We start from the raw sequence: 25,404 nt of genomic DNA, 5'->3' as shown, positions 1-25,404 counted from the left end.
GCAGGAAGGACAAATGTTGCCTCAATATTTCTTACTGAGTTTCTACACCCACGTGTATTTATTAACTGTGGGGTGGTTTTTTTTTAGTAGGGACCTGTCCTGCTGCTATCTCCAGCTGCATCACAGCAGTTTTTCAGCCATGTAGCTGCATCATGTTGGCACAGAGATTGCACTTGATTTGGTAAATTCAGCATTGTCAAGTTCTAACAACCACCACAATGAGGGAGCTGGGTGTGGTCAGAGATGACAGGTGGCCTTTGAAAATTTCAATTAAGCACCCCATAGGTATATTTTCTCTGGGTTATGAAAGCAGCACATTTAAGACTGTGTCTTAGATCCGTGTAGACCAGATTGCAACTGCCCCACAGGATGTGAGCAATCAACATCTTCAGAAAGTTACTCACATCCTGCAAAACAGAAAATAGTATGCACAATTGTCTGCAGAATGAGATTTTTCACATGAACCCAAAGAAAAACATGACCAAAGCACACATTTTTCACACAGTATCAGCCGTTGGAATTTATTGTCAGCTGCCATTCAGAGCAACATGCATAAAGGGCTCAGTGGGAACTGATAAAATGCACAGGACCTTCTAAGTGCCACAGGCAGGTAAAACTGATGGGCATGCAAGATACAGCTGGCTCAGCTGGACTGAAGGTCTCTCAGTGGCAAATCAGAGCAGCCTGGCCATAAGCACAAAGCAGAGGTATCTTCCTACCTGTGGTAGGTACTGCAAGACGAGATCCCAACAGAACTGGCCAAGGGCAATGTCAGCAAAGCCCGGTGTGGGCAGACACCACCACTGCTGGAACCTGCAGGGCTTGTCCACCTCAGAAAAACTTATCCATGCAGAAATGTTGAGAGGAATACTTGCCAGTATATTTCCTTATTTTGTGAAAGAGACAAAGCTTTTGTGGAGCAGCACCACACCACATTTATGCTGCTCCTTTTTCTCATTCTGATGCAAGGGTGACATTCACATTGATCATATGTAGTTCATAGGTAATGGTGTGTGTTGTAATACTCTAGTCACACATACAAACAAAAGTTATAAGTGTCATATTAGTGTATGGTTTTGTGTATGTGTACACATATTAGTGGTTTCCAAAAAGACTGTTTAGAGCCGTCTTTTCCTGTGAGCAAGTCTGATTTCTTTTTCCAAATGTAACTGGGGGGAAAAAAAGGAAATTAAGAAAATAAAAATGGGGAAAAAAAGTAGAAGTAAGGGAAGAGAAACATTTTCTTTGTGACTGGAAAGCCCACTTCCTGACTGACTGTGTATGTGAGGACAGAGTAGCTAACAGGGCTGACTAGAAATTAGGCTTTAGCAAAGATTTAGCGCACAATGTTGGTTCTTGAAAAGACATTTCCATGTTTTTTCCTTGACTGGGACTTAACCTTTTTATTAACTAAACTGAGCTGAGAGAGCATGCTTTGTCCTGCTGACGGCAGGGTCAGGACACATTAGTGACACTTTAAAAATAGAGACCATGGAAATGCAAAGCTCCTGGGAAGCTGTGATGCACACTGGATGTGCAGAGTACTGGGTGCCTTTGCTTGTGCAGTGCCCTGACATGAAGGACACTGCAGAGGCATAACACAGACTGTGGTTCCTCATCTCCTTATCATGCCTGAGATGAAAGGGAAAGAAGGTGAAGGAGGGACACAAGGAAAGGGGTTATAGTCTCCCTGCACAGTGCAAAGCACCGCAGGGCTGGAAGTGCTGGGCAGCTTCAGGGCCGGCTGACTGGATGATCTGGGAGCCAAAGCGATTGTATTACCCCTGCTCTCTCTGAACCAGGTGCTGCCAGGAAGGTTTTGGAGCACAGCCATGCTGAGCCCATGTGTGATGTATGAGCTGTGGGTGTGAGCACTCTGGTTGCACAAACACTGCTTGATTCTTGCCAGTAGTGTTACGAAAAGGTACAGAGCGTCCACACCCCCAGCCTCATCTAGGGAGACCTTCTGGCAGCCCTGATCCCTGCTTGCAGATCTGTAAATTCCTTTCTTCTGCAGGGAAACTAAAGGCAAAAGCTGAATTACTCTAATCATACAGCCACGCACACAAGGCCAGCTTTGCAACAGATGGAGTCAAGGTTTTCACCCAGATCCCCTGAATGACCTAGTACCCACACAAAACTCTCAGTGGCTTCTGTAGCAAAGGGGACACAAAATTCCTGCTGAGCCAGTGGTTTGCCTCTGATGTACTTGGTGCCCTGCAGGCAGAGTGCTAGGCAGTGCCAAGGTCTCTTCCAGCAGCAGTCAGAGACTTGAGACTGTATTTGTACATGGAAGCCTGTATTACTAGAGTTGAAAAGACTGAATGCTCCTCGCTAACACTGTCTTTGGGTGATTTGTCTGCATCAGTGGCTCAGCTATCACAAAAAAGGGGCCAAAACTGCACAGAGATGGGTAAGCTAAAAGTATGGATGAAGATGGGCTTGCATTACCCGGTCATGTCTGGGTCCTTTCTTGTACCTCAACAATTTTCTTTTGCCCCTGAACACACTTGGTCCTTCCTTCTACTATGTGGTATTTTCCCAAAAGAATACCATAATTTCATTTAAAAAAAAAATCTTTCCTGCTTTTTTTCATGCTGAGATATTCACAGGCCACCAACTCTCATCCCTCCCCTCCTCCACTCCCCATGTTGTCTTCCCAATGAGTTTAACATTACATCCCCACAAGCTGATTACCCTTGGGCCATGAATTTCTTCCTTGCTCCTGAGGTGCCTCATTCCTGCTATAGCACAGTGCCCTGGGGGAAACACAAGCTAGGGAGTGCAGCCTCATGGAGTGTGCTGACTCTGTGTTACCCTGTTTTCCAGGCATGGAAACATGCCTGGTTATGTGGCAACATGCTGGCAGCATGTGTTTTCCAGATGCCTCATAGCTGAAAGAGGCCGTGTGTGTGTATATGTGTGTGTATATATATATATGAATATATATATATATATTCATATATATATAAGGCTGATATATATATATGGCTGATATTGTGGGTCACTGCAATGAAATCATCAGTAAGCATTTTTAGGGCAGCTGACAACTCATAGGGGTAAATCGTGTCATGCCAAAGCACAGGGCACTCTGAAATATGAGTGCTATGCCACCACCCCACAAAATATGCAATTCCATCCCTTCCACTCAAATCCCCATGCACCAAACCATATCCCAAGCCAGACTACAGCTCAGCAGAAGTTCTGTGGCTCCTGGCATGCACCTGAGCTACAGGCTCCAGAGATGAATTATCTTTCTACAGAGTCAATGGTCTTGCTCCTGTTTTCCCTGCAGAGCTAATTCAGCTTCACAAGGGAAGCAGACCCATTGACAATATAGTTTATTGAGATCCAGCAATGATGTGACTGATGTCCCAGGAAAGCCTGTTGAAGGATCAGCTGACATAACCTGCACTGATGAGGCAGAGGACCGGTCCAAGCTTGGCCCTCCAGCTCATCTCTGTTCAGGTGAGATGACTGTGAATAACTGCTGGAGCTGAAGCGGCACACAACCTCATCTGCTCTCATCAGAGTTCCCAGAATCGTGCCTTCCAGTTCAGCCTTTTCCACGTGTCCTCACCTGCTTCGAAGGAGGTAGGACAATTTGAGTGGAACAGGCAGTGGGAATGCCTTCAGACAAGACAGATCTCCCCCTGTATGCAAACAGAGGTTAGATCCACATATTGCTGAGAAGCAGAGAGCCTGAGATGATGCAGTTCTGGTTTGATACTTGCTTGGCAGAGAGAAGCTGGTCTATAACACTCCTGTGCTTGCTGCTCTTCCCTGGGCTTCTCTTTCCTCCTCATCTTCACATTTTGCAGGGCATGCAGAACAGAATGTGACCTTCTTTGTGTAACCTCACCATAACTGTGGGCAGTATTAGTAGTGCCTTTTAGCTTTAAGCACAGGGTTTTTGCAATGATAAGCTGTTTCTGCTTAGCCAAGGAGTGGCCCATGATGTACAAGTACAGGCCCTTTCCTGATCCCAAATGCAGCCTCAGTCTGCCCATGCAGGAAAATTAGTCTGGAGTCCTTCACACAGTCAGGCCCTCAAAGAGAAGAGCAGTTTGACACTTTTGCCAAGAGGAAGATTACAAGGATTTTTGTCAAGTGCTTGAATGTCTGCAAAATAATATTGCCATTGTTTGAATTTGGTATATCTCAGCTGGCAAACGTGCATGCCTTTTGCCTACCTTTTTTTTTTTTTTTTTTTTTTTTTTTAATCCCTCCCATGCTGTGCTTTCTAGACATCTCCCTTTGAATACTTAACCTTGGGGATCCTTTCTCCTCAGGTGCATGATCAGCCCCCATCTTTTCTTCTTCCTCCCTGCCCAAGCAAGATAGGTTCCTTTTACATCACTTCTTTGTTCTCTGTGGTATTTGCAACACACTCCCAGCCTTGTATCACCTGTGAATTCCATTCCTCCCGGTTGTGTTTTCCCTGCCTTTTCAGCACCTAGAATGACGAAGCCTTTTGTGCTGCCCTTGCTGCAATTGAACCTGATACTTGAAAGGAGGAGAAAAGGTTGGAATAAACTGCTCGGATGATTCATCCCCGGGGCTGAAAGATTTGCTCCTTTGATATCAGTCCCTTGATCAGAGCTCTGCTATGTTATCTCTGTCTGGGGAGACTTAATTCCTGGCACATTTGGGCTGCTGGAATCCCAGATACCAGAGCCGGTGACTGGAAAAGGAGACCACTACATTCTTCTTCCAGCCTTAGATATGTCAAGGGGTCTTCAAGGTTTAGTATTCCAGGGCCTATAACCCCCTTAAGGCAGCCTGAGTCTGCATTTAATGCGACTGAGGAACCTCTAACTTTCTTCCCCCCTGCCAAAATCCATCACCTGCTCTCTTTGTAACTTACACCCTTGCCGAGGTGTCCCAACAGTTTCTTTATGCCTTGTTCTGTGGGCAGCTTTCCCTACCAGCTCACCCTCTACTCATCTGCCACATCCTCACAAGACATTGAAGACCCTTATGAGACTGTGCATTGATCCACTGGTCTTGGAGCAAGATGGGTGAAAACCGTGGAAGGAACATGGAAAACGTACCTTGAGCCTAGTCCAATCCAAATGTTATGGTCAAAACCTAGTATCAAAGTGCTGGATGAGTGGCTGTACTCCCAGGTATTGACAACTGAACTGGCAGAGGACTCACGGGGACCTGTGGTTTTCTAAATTACACTTAAGTGGGAATTCTTTGGAAAATTTGCCTAGGAACAAGTTTGGGGAAGGTTACACAGGGACCACATCTCTGTAGGACCAGATGAATTTTCCAGTGGCAGGGGAGGGTTTTCTCCATATGCACATTTAGATTAAAATGCTATGCATGATGCAAAATGGTTCAACATGATTTGAGATTTCAAGACTTCAGACAGCTCGGTGCTGTGGCAATAACCACCATAAAAAATCCTCATGGCTTTTGTTAAAGAGAAGGGGAAACAGTTCAAGTACCAAAAAAGAAGCAAGCATTATAAAAACCCACCCCTCCTTTCCGGGAGAAAATATACCACAGATTACTTTAACAGCAGTTAAGATCCATTATTGCAGGGAACTTAGACATGGTAGATCTGGAGTGTAGCCTTGCTGTAATTTTATATGCAAACTTATTTCTTCAAAGTGAAAACTCGTACTGAATAGGGAGAAAACTCCACCTTCCATTTCTAAGGCTGGACTCTCACATCTCTTTCAGCTGGTGGCACATGCCTGGCACAGACAGGCACTTTGGGAAATGGGAAACACATAGCAGCATCAGGCTGGAGGAGAATTAGCTGTATTTGCCATAACTTCTAGCCATACAGCCAGAGAAATTGCTTTGGCTAGTAACCACAAGTGCCTTTTAAATCTGAAGACAAGAGACAGAAGCTAGACTGAGCTTTGTGAAGGATCTGTGAGAGCAGAGTAGTCTACTACATTCCAAGAGATGTATATTGGAATGAGACTAAAAGTGGTAGATGTGGTAATATTGTCCAGGCCTTCTCTTCTGCCTACACTGATCACACCTTTTTCTGGCAAAATGGGAAGTAAAATCCTACAAGTGAGACCCAGGAGACTGTGGGAGTGCTGGCAACACTGACAGATCATTTTTTCCAGTTTCATCTTCCTCTTGGCATAATTTTGCACAGTAAAATAAGTTGGGCTTTTATTACTCTGAGTAATTTAAGAGAAGGGGCCCTCTGTTCCCTTCCTTCATGAACCAGAACCACTTAAAATGTGAAGTTGTGTCCTAAATTACATTTACAGAAGGAAAAATTGAAGGCAGCTAGGAAACACTTACGAATGTTATTTAAGGTTTGCAGGCTCTCTAGACCCTCCCCCAGACTTTTAGGTAGGTGTTACCATAGATCCCCTTACAACTTTCTGCCCTGAGGGGTCTTAACTTACTTTTTTGTGGCTCTGGATGGCTGCTATGTACAGCAAAGGACCAGTTCTGACCAGCTTTAGGCTGAGAACAGTGGAAAAAGGGAAAATGAATACTTTTCCTTTTTTTTTTTTTTTTTGTTTTTTCTTTTTACGATCACCCAAATGAAATTTGGCTATATTCCCTCAATGGGAAGTTATGTTACCCCTTTCAGAATTTCTCAGCCCAGTATGACACACCTAAAACCTCCAGAAAGTAGCAGCACATTTAGGGTTTCTTGGAATAAATTCTCATTTCCCCTGCCTACTCTCAGTTCAGCAAAGCCGTGTGTGTTAGCAGGGAAAAAAACACCCTTTTGTTTTGCAGACTCACTAACAATATTTATAAAGAGTACAAGGTCATTGTGACACCAGGCAAGCACAGGGATCTAACTAGATTACAGCCCAGTCTCACAGAAAGCAAAGAAAAAAAGTATAAAATCACCAAAAGAAAAGTCTGAGAAAAGCATGGTGCTTTAAAAGAGGCAAATTCAATTTCAAGTTATGATTAAAGAATTAACATGCTGAACAAAGTGGCTAAAAGGGGAACAGAGCGATAATGTTGCAATGTGGGAATGTTTTAGCTACTTTGCTTCTTATCCTTCAAACTGCATTATTTTTCCAGTTTTTTGCTCTTAAAATGTCGTTTGATTAATCCATTAGTATCAGTAGTGATCACAACAACCCTACAAATGTTTAAACAAAGCAGGGCATTTGTTTGAGGCTTCAAAAAAAAAAAAAAAAAGGAGAAATATTATAAAACAGTACTATTAAAGCCTTTTTCTTAAAACAACTGTATTAACAGTCTTTGAATAATTAACCAAAACCATACTCAGCATTGTCAGATAACAGTGAGCATTTGTGCCGGGTCTGGAACAAAACAGTACCAAACCAGCCAGGCTTGGTTTGCTGCCAAGCCACATCTGTGCCACATGTTTTGTGGGGGACATAAGCGGCTCCCTCAGAGGTGCTGCTGCTGTGAAACCACAGGGAGTGAGGCCCTGAGGTTCCCTCAACTCCTCTGCCCCCCTCCTGCCCCCAGGGAGGTGACTCCCTCCGTGCTGCCCCACTCCCTGGTCCAGCCGAGGGATGGCTCTGCTCCCAGGAGTGACACCACCCTCCTCCCCAAGTGCTGCCTAGAGGGACTTTGTAGTGCAAGTGCCTACACTGGTTTATTATGGCCTCTGGGCACCTTGTAGGAAAGATCCCAGACACCTTCAGAAGCAGCAGAAATCAATGAGATCAAGTGTGAAGTGCTCAGCCAGTGAAACTCCCAACAGCTACACAGACCCCCACTGCCACCCACACCAGCACCCACACCGTGTTTTCTGCCAGGTCTTCAGGTTCAACAATCCTAAAAGAGATGCTGATACCTCCCAGGTCTGCTACCTTGGTTTCATATCCTAACTGCACCTAAGGCCATGAAAATTGGAACACCAATATACAGTAAGAGGCCAGGCATGAGTAAGAAGGAGAACATCACATCTTCCATGACTGGAGGCACTGGAGCTGCCCAGGGGGGTCCCAAGCTCTGTACAACTCATGTAACTGGAGTTTAATTAGCTAGGGCTTGAGGGCAGGTGGGAGGGACAGTGATCTCAGCTCTTGTGGCACTGCAGCCCTGAAATGTAGAATGATTCAGAAGGGAGACATGAGCCAAAGCAAATGTAGAGGCTGTAGCAGCATAATTGACATATTCAGGATGCTCTTGGGTTTCTATTGAGTCAGATATGCTCACAAGGCCTTGTTTTGCTTTAAGTTTTCCAAGTACATTTAACATAAAAACGTGCTGTTCTTGTGCAGAGATATGTCAGTCCTTGCAGTTTGTAAAGTAAAAAAGTGTTTCGTGCAAGAAGAAAACATAAAACTCAGTGCCAAGTCAAAGAGACTTTAGCCAGGTCCCTAGCTCAGTCTGCACCTCATGGGAAAGTGTCTCTGCAGACAGGGAAGGCAGGACTAGTGACCTGCCATGGGGCACACAGCAGCAGCACAAGTCCTGGTAGAAGTGGTGTTCTATGTCCTTTTAAACTGATCTAAATTCTACTTCCTATTTCTGTTGCTTTCCCACACCTGTCTGTATCTTCTCCCTGCTGATACTTGAACACTCACAGCAAGCAGGTGCCCCTCTGTCCTCCTGGCAGGTACTGGGATGCTTGGGATGGGCACAGACTTGGGATGAAAGTAATGCAGCAACCAGCATCGGTGAAGTAATGAGGTTCAGAGGAGTGAAAGGATTGTCCATTTGAAATCATTTTACACTTCTGCAGATCAGCACCTTCAGCTCTGAGCTTCTGACAGGAGGCATGCATGTGTCCTGGTGCCAAAGCAGGGCTGGTTCTAGCAATAAGTATGTTAATTAACCCTGGGACTTCTATCTCTCTATTGAGAAATGGACATTAGTGAGAGACTCACAATGCCTTTTGAAATTAAATCAATAAAATTTACCTAAATACAGGTAGAGCAAAACCTGCTGATGAGAGGGGACCGAAACAAGGCAAATCTGCAGGCCCACAGATGAATTCTGTATCTCACTCACTTACCTTTAGTTATTTAATGAACAGCTCTGCAGGTGCCTGTCCCCCTTGGGTAGGCCATATGTCAGGAAACATCAGCTAACCCTGTCTTAAAGGAAATTCTTCATCTCCTTTATTCCAACCAACTTGTAGCAGCCTGGCAAAGGCTACAGCCAAAGCTACACAAATAAAAGGATGTGCTTTTGAAAGGCCATGGGCAAGCAAATCTGTTAGCTGTGGACCTTACATGCATTAGATCTTCTCCTAGATCCACAGTGAACATGCCTCTGCTGGTTGTCCCCCTGGAGACCAGCCAGATGAGATTTCTGAGCCTGCTCTGCAAAGCGAGATCTGGTGTCGGATGTGACTTGCCCAGTGTTTCTGAGCCTGCTCTGGCACAGGCTTGTTGAAGATAGGCCAAACACATTTTCAGCTGGCTCCCTCGAAGGCCTGTATGAAGGAAATTCCTTCTCAGTTAAAAAAAAAAAAAAAAAAAAAAAAAAAAAAAAAAAAAAAAAAAAAAACAAAAAAAGAAAAAGAAAAAGAAAAAAGAATAAAAAGAAAAAGTATGTTCAAGTCCCCAGCTCTAATTCTTACTCATCCCCCTCTCCCATCTCTTGACATCTGCACCAAGAGCATGGGAAGTGCTGCCAGGTCAGCAGGGGGTGTCTGTGGGTCCTGGGGAGGTGTCAGTGTGACACAAGCCACAAAGTAAAGGCTGGGTGTCTGTGGGTCCTGGGGAGGTGTCAGTGTGACACAAGCCACAAAGTAAAGGTCCCAGAACCCTCCCCACAACCCCAGCGCAGGCCGGCACGGTTCGGAGCGGCTCAGCACCAGATTTAGCTGCTGTGCAGTCCCCGTGGTGGAGACCGGCCGGGGGACGGGCTCTCCCGAGGCAGGAACAGCTGTTCCATACGGGACGTCCTCGCTCTCGGGATTTTGAGCCGGGACAAGCTCAGCGGAGCCCACAAGCAGCTGGAGTTGTCCTGGGGCTCTGCGTCAGACCCTGCTCAGGTGTGACTGAGGAACCTGCAGAATGGCAAGAATTCAGAGGGGACATATTTCAGCCCTGATGCCATCCCAAGTGCTGCTTTCCCTCCCCCCTGCTCCGTCCCCACCCCACCGATCAGCCTCTTTAACATGACAAAGAGCCCGGAGGAGCGGGCCGCGGTGAATATTGCGGTGCCAGGCAGGGAATGGCCGGCTATAAAGGCCTGCCTGCGCTTCGGGGCTGCGTCAGCTCGGTGCTGGGGCCTGTCCCCAGGTGGAGGTGACATCTGCTGTGAGGGGGGGATCCGCCCCTCCGGCTGCCCCCCATGTGCGCGCACCTGGCGCTGCCCCCGTACCCCGCGTACCCCGGCGGGGCTGCCAGGGGCTACCTGGAGCTCTGCTGGAACGCGGCGGGGGACGCAGGACAAGCCCCCACAGCGGCCGGGCCCGCCGGAGGCGCCGCGGCCAGGCACTCTCCGGAGGCACCGGGGAGGAGGCACACAGCAGGTAAGGCCTTGCAGCTAAATCCTGGAGCTGACCCCCAAGATAACTCTGCTCCCAGGTCAGGCTCAATGACTTTTAGCGGATTTTTGTCTTTCCCTGCCTTGGTTTCTTAGTGCGTGACCTAGGCAAACTGCGCTGTGGTGGGCAAGGACGAGGGGTGACCTTGGCCAGTCACAGCACTTTTCCATGGTACTTTTCTTGGGTGACTGCCAACCGGTTTCCTAAACCTCAGAAGAGCCTGCAAGAGTGGAGGCACTGTCAGGTCTCTGCTCCAGGCTGAAGGGCAGACTGACAACTTGGTCTTATGGAAGTTCATGGTTCTTGGTGCAGGAATGTCTGGACCTTCTTTTAATTAAATGCTGTCATGTGTGCCATCGAGACAAACAGATCCTGGAGATACTTCTTGTGGCATCCCTCATCCCCTTACAAACTCCTTGCATCCTTTATGTGCTTATTTATCATGAGCCAAGGCCTGCTCTGAATCACTGGGTGCTGGGAGATCTGCTTCTTTAAATCCAGCATTGTTACTCACACTGCTTCCTTCATTTTGCCATTTTCCTCCCTTTCCCTCTTCTTTCTGTGCTCTTGTTGCTTTGCCTTTCCCTTTTAAACCAAAAAGTCCCAAGCCTCACCACTGTGACATTTTCTGTTCCTGCCATTCCTCTCCCAGTCCAGTGAGGGGCAATAGAAGAGCTGATCAGAGCAGGTTTTCGCTCAGCCCCACATTTTGGTCAGCAGGGCAACACTCTAGCAAAGTTGGGATGGGAGGAGAGCCAGGTTTTGGGGTGCCACTTTCAAGCTGTCAGTTGCTGTGGAAAGCTACAGGCTCAGGCAGAGTGCCTATGGCTACTCGGCATGTGGCTACCTGCCGTGTAGCTTCTCTGCATGCTGCCTGCCCATCAGAGGCAGCGGGCAGATGGACTCCTGTGTGTCCCTGCTGGGTTTGGTACATTGACTGTAACCCCATCCTCAAACACCCTCATACCTCTCAGAGAGAGCCCCGCTGTGGAAGTCAAGGCCTACGGATGTCAAGGCCTTGTGGGAGTGGGTCTGTCACAGGCTTTCATGTTCATGTCTGTTGCACTGTTGTGTTTCTTGCTTCCTCTCTCCTTTCCTTTCTTCTCGTGGGAGAGGGAGCACTTTTGTGCTGAGCTCGAGCTGCACATGATACATTTTGTGGGGCTTTGGGATGACAGGTCAAGCAGCAGCCTGGGGGAGCTTTAGTTCTAGCGTCCTGCTGTGGTTCCTGTCTAACAGGAGACTTTTCTGTTTTCCAGGCCCACGTTCCCAGCATACTCATTTCTTCCCTGTAAAGTTTTTACTGCACAGCTTGCAGGAGCCAAGCATCCTGTGATACCCCACGAAGTTTTGGCTTGCCATGCAGCCAGGTCACTGATGTTCCTCAAGGCACTGCAGCCTAGCCCCACACACATAATACTGCAGGCCCTTGCACCTCTTCTGCTGACAGCCTCTTCCAGCTGGCAGACAGAATCCCTTTCCAATCCTCAAGGCCCCACTCCCCAGCGCTGGAAACCTGCCCCACTACACCCCTGGCTGTTCACCCAGCCCTTGCTCTGGGTGGTGTCATCTCCTGGGGATAGCAAATGGCCCAGAGCAGGCAAGCCTTGAGTGGCTGGTACCGCAGAGACAGCCATGCCTCTGTAAGGAGAGTTACAAGATGTGGCCACCTTTCTGAGGTCCAGCAGGACTCCAAGGCTTTTCAGTGATTGTTTAGCAGACTCTCAGCTTAGGACAGAAGAAGGAACAGTTTTGTAGGATGGGTGGGAAGCCCATTCCTCCGGGGGACATCAGTACTTTGCTCTGGACATATGTTCTGGAGATTGAGGAGGGTGTCTCAGTGTCACAGCTCTCAGGGTGACTGGTAAGGAGGTTGGGAGACATTGGTTGGGCTCAGTAGTCAGAAGGTGTGTACTGAAATGGCACTGCCCCATTCACTGCACTTCCAGTAGGAGGAGAGGGGATGGACCATGCAGGACAGCTTGCAGAGGAGTAGCTGGAGCAGGGAGGGATGGGAAGATTCATCACTGAGCCTCCCTCAGACCCCAGTAATCCGGCACGTGACACATTTTCTTATTCCTGCAGCCTGAATGACTTTGCATCTTGGCAGGTTTTGTCTTCACTAGGAGCCCAGATTGTTCAGGAAACTTTTTCCTTGTCTCAACTTTGCCATCAACAGAGATCCCTTAAGACATGTACCAGGACAAATGAGAAAGGGCTTGAATGCCTTCTTTTGCACTCTTGAATTTTGTCCCCTATGTCCCTGGTACAGGATTGCTGCCTCCTTTCACCTGTTTCACACATCCACCTTTCCTCTCCCTCTCCTTTTCCATGTGAAATTTCTCTCCTTCATTCTTCTCTCACCAAAAGCCCCTCTCAGACAAATAGGTCCTCCCACCTACAGTGTCTCCAGCAGTGGCACGGTCTGTGGTGGGAGACAAAGGCAAAGAGGACTGAGCCAATATCCAGTGCCTGATGTTCTCCACCTGCTGCCCTCACTGTGAGCACTGGCTGCTCTGCCCCACCGTAGAGCCTGGTCGGAGGTTGTTTTGTCTCTATTGAGTGCCTTGGTATTGCTGGGCAGGCAGTTCTGGGGAGCCCAGCCAGCAACCAGAGCTATGCTTGCAGTCATGACAAGGCCTTTTTACACCACAATCAGACTGAAATATTACTGAGGCCATCTGGAAGAGGAGAGTTCACTGTGAACCAATGTGCACCATGCTTTTGCACCGCTCCCTGTCCTGACTTTTCTGCCTGGCAAAAGGAAGTCATGAAGATCCCAGGGGGGACTGAGCTGGGAAGCTCCTTGCTCTCAGTGTGCTTGTCTGTGCTCACAGGTCTGTGAAGAAAGGAGGGTCACACAAGCCTTTGCTTCAAAAAAGCTCCTCTCTGGTAGGTAAGGAGCTCTACAGCAGGCAGGGAGCACGCTTATACCCTTACAGCTAAACATTTTGTCTCTTACACCTTTTCTCATTTTCTTTTTATTTATAGAAGTATCCCCAGCTTCATCCAGTTCTGGAAATTTCAGCCAATTCACACCAGATTCAGCCACCAGTCCACATTCCTCATCCTCATCCCCACAGCCTACAGCTAAGTCTCAGAAGGGCAGAGAATATGGTGTGGGGGGGATCAGGAAGACCAAGAGCCGGACAGCTTTCTCCAAGGAGCAGCTGCTAACCCTGCACCAGCGCTTCCAGAGCCAGAAGTACCTCAGCCCCCAGCAGATCCGGGAGCTGGCTGTTACCCTGGGGCTCACCTACAAGCAGGTGAACACAGAGACTTTGACCCACAGTGTATCGATCTCACCGGGGCTGAGTGGTCGCTTAAGGGAGTGCCAGGATGGAAAGATGAGTCCCCAGCAGGGACTGAGGCAAAGGTGCCAGCTAACAGTTGCGGCCCTGCTTATGCATGCCCAGAGATCAGAAGCACTTTTGCAGGTAGAAGGGTCAGTGGCACCTCATTTGGGTCTCCCAAGCCGGGGGTCAGTTAAGGGTTCTGTTGCCAACACCCGTAGTAGAATTGCAAACCCAGTGATGAATATGTTGTTCACCACAAACAGTCTCTACCCTGGGCTTGACAGCACTTCACAGATGTTTTCATGAGCTGTGAACTTCTCAGAAACCGTGGCATGCATCTGTTCTCTGAATCACAGGGCTGCTGTGACATGCTGAAAGCTCTTGCTAGTGTCTCCTGGGTCTTATCTTGTCCAGTATCTAATAATGCTCCACACTCAGCACTGCCTGGCTGCTTGACACGTGCTCCCTCCTCCCCGTGGGTGCTGCTAGGTTCACACATCACTGCCCTTTAGGGTCTCTGCTGATCTCCAGGTAGGTTGTGTGTAGTGAAATGATGCTGCCTCCAATTATGCCTTCCTAAAGCAGGGGGGCTGGGCAATGGGGCACAAGAGCTCGCAGTTATAAGTCCAAAATCTTCCTGAAATTTGAATCTCAGAGCTGGGCATGATGGCCGGGATGCCCTGGGACTAAAAAAGTTATACGTGCATTGTAAGTGCACACATATGGCACAGTCTGAACTGGTTCTGTCAGGAACAAGGCAGGTGGGACAGTCTGCTCTTGCCTTCAATCCACATCCCTGCAAAGGCTGCTTTCACAGTGCAGACACAGCCCCGGGGGGGAAATGGCCCTGGAATTTGCCCTAGCAAGGAGCTTTGAATTTGGGAACTGCTGGGGACCAGGAGCAGGTTTGTTCGCAAATATGCAGAAACAGCATCTTAGGAGTTTGCCTGTAGTTTGCTTGTAGTGCAGGGGGCTTGTAGAGGTATCGGTGGATCTTGATTTACACCAATCATTCACCTCCATGTTTGGAATGAGTCGATTTGTCCCAACGATCACTGTCGCTTGACACGGACCACCCCCTCCCCCATCACGCAGTTGCACTAGCCACCTGCTGAGGCTGCTAGACAGACCTCTCCCCGTGGCAACACCCCCCAGGAGTTCTTAAAGGCTTTTATCTGCTGCTGCCCGTGTATCTCTGCCATCTGGTCACTCCCTCCGGTTCTTCCTGCTTGTGAATTTGGTTACATTTGTTCTTCCCTCTCCTTTGCTGACATTTTCTCTGCTTTCCCTTCCCCTCCCAGGTGAAGACTTGGTTCCAGAATCGGAGGATGAAGCTGAAAAGGTGCCAGAAGCAGAGCCTGTGGAGCGAACGGGCTCAGTGTCTCACGCAAGTAAGAACGCAGCCCATGGCTCATCATGGCTCTTCTGTCTGGGCAGATCAGTCCCATATTTCCTCCATGGGGGCAGCTTGAGCACACGAGTGTGAGCGTACCTGGCTTTCTGGTTTGCTCAGCACAGAGGCACAGACTTGGCACCACACCATGTGTACTGGTGGTAGCCCAGCAGTGGGCTGGCTATACCACAGAAATGTTTCCAGGGAAAAGCTGTTTTCCTCTTATGTATACATGAGATATATATATATACATACATACATATATGTATATATACATACATATATATATATATATATGATTGTGTATCCACCCCTGAGCTATGGGAATGGACATAGTTCTTGCCCTCCATGCCATTGTTGCTGGTGAACAGACAATACGAAATGTGAAGGGACAGAGCCCCAGTACATGTCAGGCCTGTGGACACCAGTGGAGAAGCTATGTGTTCTGACTCTACGCCTTTCCCTTTCAGAGTGGCTTCCAGAGCGGTACTTACCTGGACGTGCACCCCAAATTCCACCAGGGCTACCCCATCACCACAGCTGGCAACATCCAAGCCATGCCTGCCCCCTGTCAGCACTACGGAGCAGGGCAGAACGCTTACACAATCGTGACCAGCGAGGATGGAGGAGTCTTTGGCAAAGGCGGGGGGACCTGCAGTGTCCAGCAGACAGTGGGCTTCATTGCTCAGCACAAAGTAGACTTTTACCACAGCTATCCTGGCAGTGTGGAATATCCAGGCTCAAAGACAGGTGATGGTTGTAATTTTCACCACTCAGCCACTATGGGAGCTCCTTTCCCAGCTGCTGCCGGCCATCATCTTTATCATTCCTAAGCACTGTGGGGTACTTGGGCAGCCAGGAATCAAGTCTTATTCTCATCTCTCCCCTTGTTATTTGTGTGCTGGCCACCTCAGGGACACCTTGTAGCTAAAACCTGTTCTGGCATCCAGATGTGTGCCTGCAGACACGCAGCTGTGCAGAGACTCGATTGCCCAGGTACACGCACACAGAGCCCCTCATTTCTGTGCCCGTACACGTGCACACACATTCCTGTCTTGACTGACACAACCAAGCTACCTTATAGCAAAGCCCAAGATATGGCTACCCAGCTTAAGCCCTGGATCTTCTTATTATGGATCTTCTAATTATGGACCATGTAACTTGTCTAAGGGGAAGCACAAATTCCTCTGGGAATCTCATTTCTGTGTATCACTGTACAGTTATGTGTACATAACACATGAAGCCAGGGGCTGTATGGAGAGGTGCTGGTCAGTTACCTTTAACTTAAGTTGGAGAAGTTATTGCCACGTGCCAGTTATCCATTTGAAGTGTAAACCATCAGTTGTGTATATCACTCATGAGCTGAAGTGATGAAGTGTCTAATGAAGGGAGTTGTGACAAGTAGCTTGCAGAAAGGCTGGCAAGATGATCTTGTAAGCCCTTCCTTCTAGTCTGTATCTTTCTGTGCCTCCCCCTGAGAAAATCTAACAGTGCATTCAATTTGGCAAATAAAAAAGAGTACTTTTTAAGATGCATTATGTATTTTTATATATCTCTCTTTTCCCCACTGCAATAGAGCATTGCAACATAAAAAAACAGATGGAACATAAATAGCCGTAGCAACTGTATGCCATTGTTACTTGATGCTGAAACTATAAACAGAAATTTTTCTGTGTTATTAGTGGATCAGCTTCATGGCTCTTGGCAATGCCAGATATCTCGAGTCAAAGAAACAGGTGAGTAACTGCGACCCACCTTAAGAATTTTCCATATCCAGCAGTATTTAATACAGGGACTGTCATGGAGGTACTGTCATTTCTAAACTTGACTATGTAAGTGTCTAAGTACCTAAAACCAGATGTGTGTAGCAAAGAATATGTAATAACAGGCTTCCAGTTCCCTGAGTCACACGTTTTCTATCACTTTGATGATGTTGACAATGAATTTCTCTTAATGCAATGAAGTAGCTGCCATGGTTAAAAAAAAACGGAGCATAAAATGAAGGCAGTGATTTCTGTGACTGGAATAATAAGAGGCACAGTCTTCCATTGGCAAAGCTGATTTATGTCCCTGTGCCTCACATGTTTGTTCCCTCTCTCACTCCCTCATGCAGGCACTCTGACTCTACTGTAAACTGTATGCTGTGCTGACTTTGGCTGTGTTTGTTAGTTTTCCTCACAGTATCTGGGATGGGGCTGTGTTTTGGATTTGTGCTGAGAATGGAGTTGATAATACAGAGATGTTTTCATTACTGCTGAGCAGGGCTTGCACAGTGTCAAGGCCTTTTCTGCTTCTCATTATCTCCCTGACAGCCAGAAGGCTGGGGGTGCAAAAGGAGTTAGGAGGAAACATAGCTGGGAAGACTGACCCCAACTGACCGAATGGATATTCCATACCATATGGCATTGGGATCAGTGTAGAAAACTGGGGGGAGAGGAAGAGGGGGACATCCAGAGTGATGGCCTTTGTCTTTCTATGGAATCATACACAGGATGGGGCTCTGTTGTCCTGGAGGTGGCCTGCCTAGGGGAAGGGGTGAATTAATTCCTTGTTTTGCTTTGTTTTTGTGCGGCTTTTGCTTTACCTATTAAATTGTTTTTATCTCAATCCACGAGTTTTTTCACATTTAGTCTTCTGATTCTCTCCCCCGACCCGGTGGTGGGGAGTGATCAAGCTGAGTGGCTGCATGGTGCTTATTTGCTGCCTGGCATTGAACCGCAACACGTGGCCGGCCTGATTTGAGGAAAGATAATGCCTTTTGGATGGTGAGTCATTTGGTCTTGGCACAGCCCCCGCCCTCTCCTCTTGCAACCAAGTGGCTAAGGATGGGCAAGACTGTTCTCGAAACCATCAGAGGGGTGGGGAACAATTAAGTGGACTGAAAAGGTGCTGGCTAACATCGGAGGGTGGACAATAGCGGCAATTATCAGGGCTCTCACACCAGAATGGAGATATTTTCAGTTCTTCTCAAGCCAACAGTTCTGTTTACTTACCTGAATATAACCTAAAACCTTTCCATGCCAACCCATCAAAGGCGGTTGTAGGTGAAAAAAGTTGAGCTTGCTGCACGTCCTCACCATTAATTCTCTGGAAAAGGAGTCACATGTCATGTCCTGCTCCTTCAGAGGTGCTTTAGGACAGGCAGGATTTTGCTATAGAGGCAAATAGCAAGGAGCTAACAAACAGTACCAGATCTTGCGGTTTCCTCAGAGACACAATTGTTCAGAGCTAACATCCAAAGATAGACCTTATTGCCACAGGTGGTTATGGAGTCCAAAAGCCTGCAGCAACTCCAAACAGGCAAGTAAGCAGCTCCCAGGAAGGGAGATCATTGATGTCTGCTGTATCAGGAGCTGCAATCCCAATGTTCTGTCTAAAAACAGCAGGAATGCAGCTACTGTTAAGAGTCCCTCAGCCCCAGCCAGCCAGAGGGACACTGGAGTTTTTTTTCTGGTCTTTCTCTAGTATCTAAGCAATTACTTAGCTGGATCTTGGGGCTTCCCTAAAGCAAAAGTCCCAGTGTTGTAATTTGTAAAAGATTTAATGGTCTGGACACTCTCCAGCTGCTAGACAGCAGATGGACTTTTGTCAAGTATGAGAAATTAATTCGAGCCTGGTTATGAAAGAGATTCTCAGATATGACCCGAGGGTACTCTTCAAAACTTTGGACAGCATGAAGAGTACATGACCTTCACAGGTAGGAAAATACTTGGGATTGTGGTGTCTTGGGTTTCTTGGTTTGGTTTTTTGTTGTTGGGGTTTTTTTTAAGTTTATTTTTTTCCCCTTTTGTTTTAATGTCCAAGTGCAATGATTTAGTCATTCATGCCTCATGACTACTCAGTATCAGCCAATATGCTGCTGCCCTCTGACGACAGGCCAGGCAAGAGACGTGTGGCAACGCTTGACTGAAAATTTCCAAAACCCTGTTAGCTCAGCCTTAGAGTCATGCGGTGTAGTTAGATAGCTAAATATGCTTACATATGCCTGCGGGGAAGATCTTATTAAAGCAAAGATAATTACTTTTATCTGCACTGGTGAGACAACTGGGGCTATGAGCCCTTGCTCCTGGATCACTCAGAAGAAACACGTAGCTTGTAAAACCCCTGCAGGCCACATTGACATGGAGAGCAAGGAATGAGGTTGTTTCCACTGTTCTTGGTATTTTCCCTATGGGACAGCTGGAACCCAGTGAACTACAAAATAAAATCCTGTACCAGACCAAATTTCTTCTGTTTAGGTGGGATTCTCTACATCACTGGAACTACACCTGCAGCTTTTTTGTCACTGCAGATATTGTAAATGAGGAGTGTATTCCCACAAGCTGTAACACATAAGAAGAACTCCAAATCATCTTACAGCTTGATCCTAAAAAGATTTGCTAGCAAGGCAAATCATGTTTGCAGTGTGCAGAGGTCACTGTTACACAGCATAGTCACAAGAAGCAGCAGTCCTAACAGAGGTGTAATGCATCCTAGCGGTAAGAGCTTTTGCTGGCATGAACTTTTTTCCTCTAAGGAACTAATACCAACACTTCTGCAAGTATGAGGCTGGAGGCACCTGCATCTCCATCAGTTTTGGTAGTAGTGTCCCATAACCTGTGCAGTTGTTTCACATGGTGATGTGAAAGTAACAGATCACCAGCTCTGTGGAAAGACAGAGGCCTGTTTTTTAATTCCACAGGCTCTAGAAACACTTCCTGGGTAATTAGGAGTCCTTTCCAGCCCACCTTCCAAAACTCGAAGAACAGCTGCTCCGCATGCTCCCTCCAGCTACATGTGCTTACCCAACCTGCATACAGCCCAGGCTGAGCAACTGGGGGAATAACACAGCCATGAGGGAACACTCAATTTCCACAGAACACTCCCACAGTACATGGAACAACAAACCACAACATGCAGAACAATCATTCTCGGCCCCAGGGCTGTTTTAGCAACAATATCTGTTTTTGCAGAAGAACATCTGCCAGCAGAGTTCTGGCTATCTCCTTACCCTTGCAGCAGACACATGGAAACAAAAACATATGAAGCAGCACAGGTAAACTGCAGCAAGCATCCTCTGCAATTGTTCTACAAAGGTCTGTATATTATTTCTGTAAAGACTGCATCTTAAAAGAACCCCAAAATCATAAGCTGCTCATTTTAAAGCTGAAGGACAAAGCATAGTATGTATGACTTGTAGAGGTGAGTTATATGGTTCAGCTTTATTTTTTCAAGGCAATTTTTGAAATTAATACTATTGCTAGAGAATTACCCAAAATTCATTCAATGCTAGTGGGATATTAATCTCCCATCCAGATGGGAAAGTAGCTCTTGTTCTGTAATATAGAAAACCACGTCAACCTGGCATTTCCCCCTCTTCTGGGCCAGATTTACCTTTTTCTCCTGTTTTAAGGTTGGCAGCCCATACATATAAGTGATTTATTCTTTTGTCCTTCTCTACACAGGCTCAAGCCTCTGCTCCTCTCTCCTTCCTGTACCTACTGTACCTTGCCTCGGGAGCAGAGGATTGCAGCACAGCAACAGGAAAAGAGGGGATATATGCTTTTGCACCCACACAAGCAGGTTCTTTTCAGCAAAGGACCTGTAGCAGTTTGAGCCTGAGCAGGCAGTTTAGCTAATTGTGTTCGGTGGGAGTACCCATGGAATTTTCCCTTTTGGACAGATGAAGGGCTTCAGTGGTGTAGTGTGCTTTGAAGAACTCGGGATTAAACCAAACACAATTTCTGCTAGTTTGGAGTATGACTAAATAGCAACTGGGTTCTGGTTTTGTTTCAATGCTAGAGGCAGGAGATTTAGTTACTTAGTCGCAGACTTCTGTTGCCATTTGAGGTCAGCACAAGAACCCCAACAGAGCTGTAAGTTTAATTAAGCGGGATTCCAGACCTCCAGTTGTGAGCTTCTGGAGCACCAGCAGGAGGCCACACAACCTCCAGGATACTTTCTTTTGCTCCATCCTCCTTTTTCAATAATTTTTTGGAGCATTGCTGCTCAAGGGCTAATAGAAGCACGTTATGGGGCTGCACATCACTTCAAGCCAGCAGGTTGTCCAGTTGCCTAGCCCTAGAGCCTCCCCCACCCTCCTTGCAGTAGGCTACACACCTGCATATTAAAAACAGGCTGATTATTAAAATAAAGTAATTTATTTTAAATTCAAACAACTTTGTAAGAACATTAAGAACATTGAACATTAACTAGAAAAACCAATAAAACACAACATGGACGTTACATAAAACATGCTTGGTAACTGCAAAAAAATTGTTCAACAACAACATTCACCTCCTTTGCAGTGGAAGCTCTGCTGCAAGACACACAGGGCAAGGACCAGAGATCACCTGCTAGAGAGGCAGCAAAGAAGGGGAGACTGGAACAACGAACAGACCTTAACAACCTCTGCTGCTCACAGCTGCAACATTGCACACGGGCCTCAGTGAATGAGGGTCCAAACTTATCAAACCCAAAGCATCTCTGCCAAGGGTTAGCTATGAACAGACAGGCACACTTAAACAAGAACCTAGCCCCTGGCAGCAGGGTGCTGAACTCCCCTCCCAGTAGATAAAACAACAGTAGTGGAGGAGGGGCAAGAAAAACAAATAGAACATGACTTCAAAACCCTGGGAATCCCATGGGTGAACACAAGAGGTGGGAGAAAAAATACTCAAATCTGAGACTCGGTATACCCACTCTGGGTCCCCATGGGCTGCCAAGGTAACTGGCATTGATTCTGTATAGGAGAGCTCGAAAATGATGTGACAGTGTCAGAGGTGTTCTGGAAGTTGAAGGCATCTTCAACATCCACGCTGACATAATCTATATTGTCAAAGTAGCTGTGATAAAAGTTAATTTGCTGGCTGAATAAACCCATGGTTTGCTGGGTATTGCAGCTTGTCCCACCTTTTCCAAAGAGCCCCTCATCCTGCACAGAGGGGAACGAGTACAGGTTCTGCCCATTCCCGTAAGTCTGTCCGCTGCTGTAAGCCTGGTGCACGTTGGGCACAGCCTGAAAGTTCGTGTTGGAACCGGCAGGGAAGACCTGGTGGAACGTGGGTGCTATGTCCAGGTATGCAGCCTGATGAACCCCATTCTAGGAGACAAAGAAAGTCGTTCAGCAGTGCAGAACCACACCAACGGCCCATTCTTTTGGATGGGTCCTCCGTTCTCCCCCAGCCCCCCTTCCAAGCCCAACAATAGCGCCTTTTTCATGCCCATTGTCCTCCCAATAGACCAGTAATAGCAGAGATGACCGGTTAGTAATCTCCAGCTCAACGTGTCCAGGAACAACCACGCTGGGGGGGAAAACCAGCTTAAAAAGAGGTGCCATTGTAAGGCCTGTTACAAGGAATACGACTGGCTTGGTAATAGAGTCCTGTGGCTTGTTTGAATTACCCGGTTGGACAAGATACACTTCTCCCCGCAGACTGGAGGAGCCGTGACTGGCGCTGATGGGGAAGTTTACTCACCTGTGGTAAATACATCCCTTTATCCATCCACTGGCTCTCCTTTTGGCAACGCTTAAATTTCATCCGTTGATTCTGAAACCATGTTTTCACCTAAAAGTGATGCAGAAAAGACATACATAAATCAGAAATTAATTTTTAAGAGATTACTACAGATCCTTATTTCTGCTACAATCCCGTTTCTGACTTTTAATACTGTAAATAATTTCAGCAGCTAACAACGTGCAGCAGATGCAGGTGGCTGTGAAATCAGAGCTGAGACATGAAAACAAACCTTCCTATTCCTCAGATCACCACCGGACCTTTCCGGACTTCAAAAACCCTACCTAAAACACCGGCCAAGGCAACTGCAGAAATCAGGTTGTACAGCACCATCTCACTGCTGTGCCATGGTCAGGGCTCAGGAGTGAGTCGTTCCTTTAGGCAGACAGAAGCAGCTGCTGGGGCAAGTGCCCTCCCTCTAGGGAGAGCCCACGGCGCCACTCCGACTAGGAAAGGACACTTGCATAGCAGTGCAGGTATCTTTCTGCATTCAGAGGCAACACATGTCCATGCAGAACAGTAACCTGACTACACACAGCCCTGCTTTGCTGCTCTGCAGGGCCTTCCAAACACCTGCACGGAGTGGGTGGATAGTGCTGGAACCAAACATAAGGCTGAGTCATAGATTTTCACACCCTCTTTTCCCTCACGTAAGAGGTAGCACTTACAAGATAATGAAGGAAACTTCACTCTGGGGTCGAAGAAAAACGAAAACAAAACAAAAAAAAAAACAAAAAAAAAAAAACACCCCCAAAACCCCCCAAATCAGCGGCTGCTCAAAGCAAGAGGTTCACCTGCTTGTAGGTGAGCTCAAGGGCAGCAGCCAGCTCCCGGATCTGCTGGGGGCTGAGGTACTTCTGGCTCTGGAAGCGCTGGTGCAGAGCTTTCAGCTGCTCCTGCGAGAAGGCTGTGCGGCTCTTGCCCGTCTTCACCACACCCTTGCCTTGCACCTTGACCTTCTGCAGAGAGGAGTGGGGAGACGGGCTCCCCGCTGCGGTGGGGCTGGTGGCGGAGTCGGGGGTGTGGTACTGCGTGAGCGTTCCAGAGCTGGAGGAAGCTGGAGAGTCAACTGAGAAGAAAAGAGAACTGCGGTGAGCAAAATAAATCAGACAAGACTCAAAAAACCTTGAAAGTCCAGCTTATCAGGATAATTTGAGATTGCGGATGCCCTGGGCACCCGCAGGGGCTCCGCAGCCGTGGGCAGCGGAGCACAGGTCGCCTCACGGCAGCGGAACCGATGGGTTCCTTTGGCCCGTCCCGTCTGGGCAGTGGCCACGGCGGCTCCCGGCTGCCGCCCGCAGCATCGGTATCGCCTCCCATCCCCGGGGCACACGGCCACTCCCAGGCCAGGGTCTGGACCAGGGCAGCCCGATCGCTCGGCCACGTACCTGAGGGACTGGGCGTCTTGGCGGCGGGCAGCGGGAGCGCGTCCGGCGCCGGAGCCTCCTCGGTGGGCACGCTGTCCATGCTGCCTGCGGAGAACCAGTAGTAGTCCCCGTACGTGGGCGCGCCGGGGTAGAGCACATACTGCGGAGTGGCTAGGTGGGTGCTCATGGCCGGGCCGGGTCCCCCTGCCCCAAGCATGAGTCGAGGTGACGGTCGAGACTGGCGATAGGCCGCGGACAGGCACTGCTTTGGGGGGGAGATGGGGGGGATGCTTTAAATCCGCCCCAGCCTGGCCTTGGCTGGAGGGTATTGTCATGGCCATTGTCATGTTAAAAGTTGGTTGATTAGGGGGAAGGGACTTCGAGGGTATTCAGGGACCGGGGGAGGGCCGGGACACGGGGCTGCGCTTGCCAACTCGGCTGGTAGATGCCGCGGTGGGGATGAGTACATCACTCCCCGCTGGGGCGTGGGAAGGAGGTGCTCGCTCGGCCCTCGGGGCAGCGGGCCTGAGCGGAGTCCCCCGGTGAGTTGGACGGAGCTCGGCACACACCCCCCACCCCCACATTTCACAGATCCCCACCCAAACAGAGAGAATGGCCCCGGAACCCGCCGCGGGGCATGAGGAGACTTTGTGCGTCTGCATTGCAGATCGCAACCATCATTGCAGAGAGATAAGCCCTCCGCCTCCCCGCCAGTGAATCCGGACTGGGGACAGGGGGCATGGCCCTACATACAGAGCCGTGTCTGTATGGCGGGGAAGGGGCTCAAAGAAAGCCAGGCTGCTTCTCCCAGCGGCTCGCCCAAGGCCTAGCCAGGCAGTCTTGTTCTGCACATTTTCCAAGATTCTTTTCCCCGCCATTTAAGACTTTCTAAAAAGTGGTATCTTAAAACAAAAAATTAAAAAATTTTTGTTACTCAGCAGGGAGGGATGGGAATCACCGGGTCAAATTCAAAAGGAGATAAGAGTACTGCAGCTGTATAAGAGCTTTACAGATCTTAAGGATTTTAATTTAGGGCCTATGGCCTTCTTGGGGAGAATAAACTGTTTCCCTTGCCACTCTCCTCCCCACGCTACTACTTCTTACTTTAAGGAAATTAAAAACTCGTCGGTAGGATCTCACACCCCGGGAGTTACAAAACCTGGAAAACCACCTGGAAAAAGTACAAACGGAGGCATGTGACACACCAAGTAAATTCCCCACCTCCTCCAGTGCAAAGAGACAGGACACAGGCAGGAATGTAGCTACTAACCTGCTGCACTGCTAAACGTCTTTGGGACCTGACAGAGAAAGCCCTCCCTTGATTTCAATTTATCTCCGCCTCCCATCCTGGGTCCTAACGAGCCCCAGCTGGTCCCCTGAGCCAGCAAGGAAGGGTCCTTACCGAGCTTACTTTTGATCACCTCCT

At 48.0% G+C, this 25,404-nt stretch overlaps 2 protein-coding genes across 2 annotated transcripts; one reads left to right on the top strand and one right to left on the bottom strand.

Annotated features, from left to right (window-relative positions):
• Positions 1 to 10,230: 10,230 nt before the first annotated feature.
• LOC121349856 (homeobox protein NANOG-like) lies at positions 10,231 to 15,958 on the top strand. The gene is made up of 4 exons (XM_041460641.1): positions 10,231 to 10,411; positions 13,418 to 13,692; positions 15,024 to 15,113; positions 15,586 to 15,958. The coding sequence occupies exons 1-4, from the start codon at positions 10,231 to 10,233 to the stop codon at positions 15,946 to 15,948; spliced, it is 909 nt and encodes a 302-aa protein (XP_041316575.1). The 3' UTR covers positions 15,949 to 15,958.
• Positions 15,959 to 21,770: 5,812 nt separating this feature from the next.
• On the bottom strand, positions 21,771 to 24,195 carry LOC121349857 (homeobox protein NANOG-like). Its single transcript, XM_041460642.1, has 4 exons — positions 24,000 to 24,195; positions 23,406 to 23,680; positions 22,573 to 22,662; positions 21,771 to 22,196 (listed from the first exon to the last, which is right to left on the bottom strand). Exons 1-4 carry the CDS (start codon positions 24,193 to 24,195, stop codon positions 21,771 to 21,773), a joined length of 987 nt encoding a protein of 328 aa, XP_041316576.1.
• Positions 24,196 to 25,404: the final 1,209 nt, after the last annotated feature.

Source organism: Pyrgilauda ruficollis, unplaced genomic scaffold (genome assembly GCF_017590135.1).
Source record: "Pyrgilauda ruficollis isolate IOZ18807 unplaced genomic scaffold, ASM1759013v1 scaffold146, whole genome shotgun sequence".
Classification (NCBI taxonomy): Eukaryota; Metazoa; Chordata; class Aves; order Passeriformes; family Passeridae; genus Pyrgilauda; species Pyrgilauda ruficollis.
This window is presented reverse-complemented; position numbering and strand designations above follow the sequence as displayed.

What these genes read in the sequence shown, in the direction of transcription:
- LOC121349856 (XM_041460641.1), top strand. Translation starts at nt 10,231, where the DNA reads ATGTGCGCGCACCTGGCGCTGCCCCCGTACCCCGCGTACCCCGGCGGG. An exon ending in GGGGAGGAGGCACACAGCAG is followed by an intron (nt 10,412 to 13,417) that starts GTAAGGCCTTGC and finishes TTTTATTTATAG; the next exon opens with AAGTATCCCCAGCTTCATCC. An exon ending in TGGGGCTCACCTACAAGCAG is followed by an intron (nt 13,693 to 15,023) that starts GTGAACACAGAG and finishes TTCCCCTCCCAG; the next exon opens with GTGAAGACTTGGTTCCAGAA.
- LOC121349857 (XM_041460642.1), bottom strand. Translation starts at nt 24,195, where the DNA reads ATGCTTGGGGCAGGGGGACCCGGCCCGGCCATGAGCACCCACCTAGCC. An exon ending in CAAGACGCCCAGTCCCTCAG is followed by an intron (nt 23,681 to 23,999) that starts GTACGTGGCCGA and finishes TTTTCTTCTCAG; the next exon opens with TTGACTCTCCAGCTTCCTCC. An exon ending in TTGAGCTCACCTACAAGCAG is followed by an intron (nt 22,663 to 23,405) that starts GTGAACCTCTTG and finishes CATCACTTTTAG; the next exon opens with GTGAAAACATGGTTTCAGAA.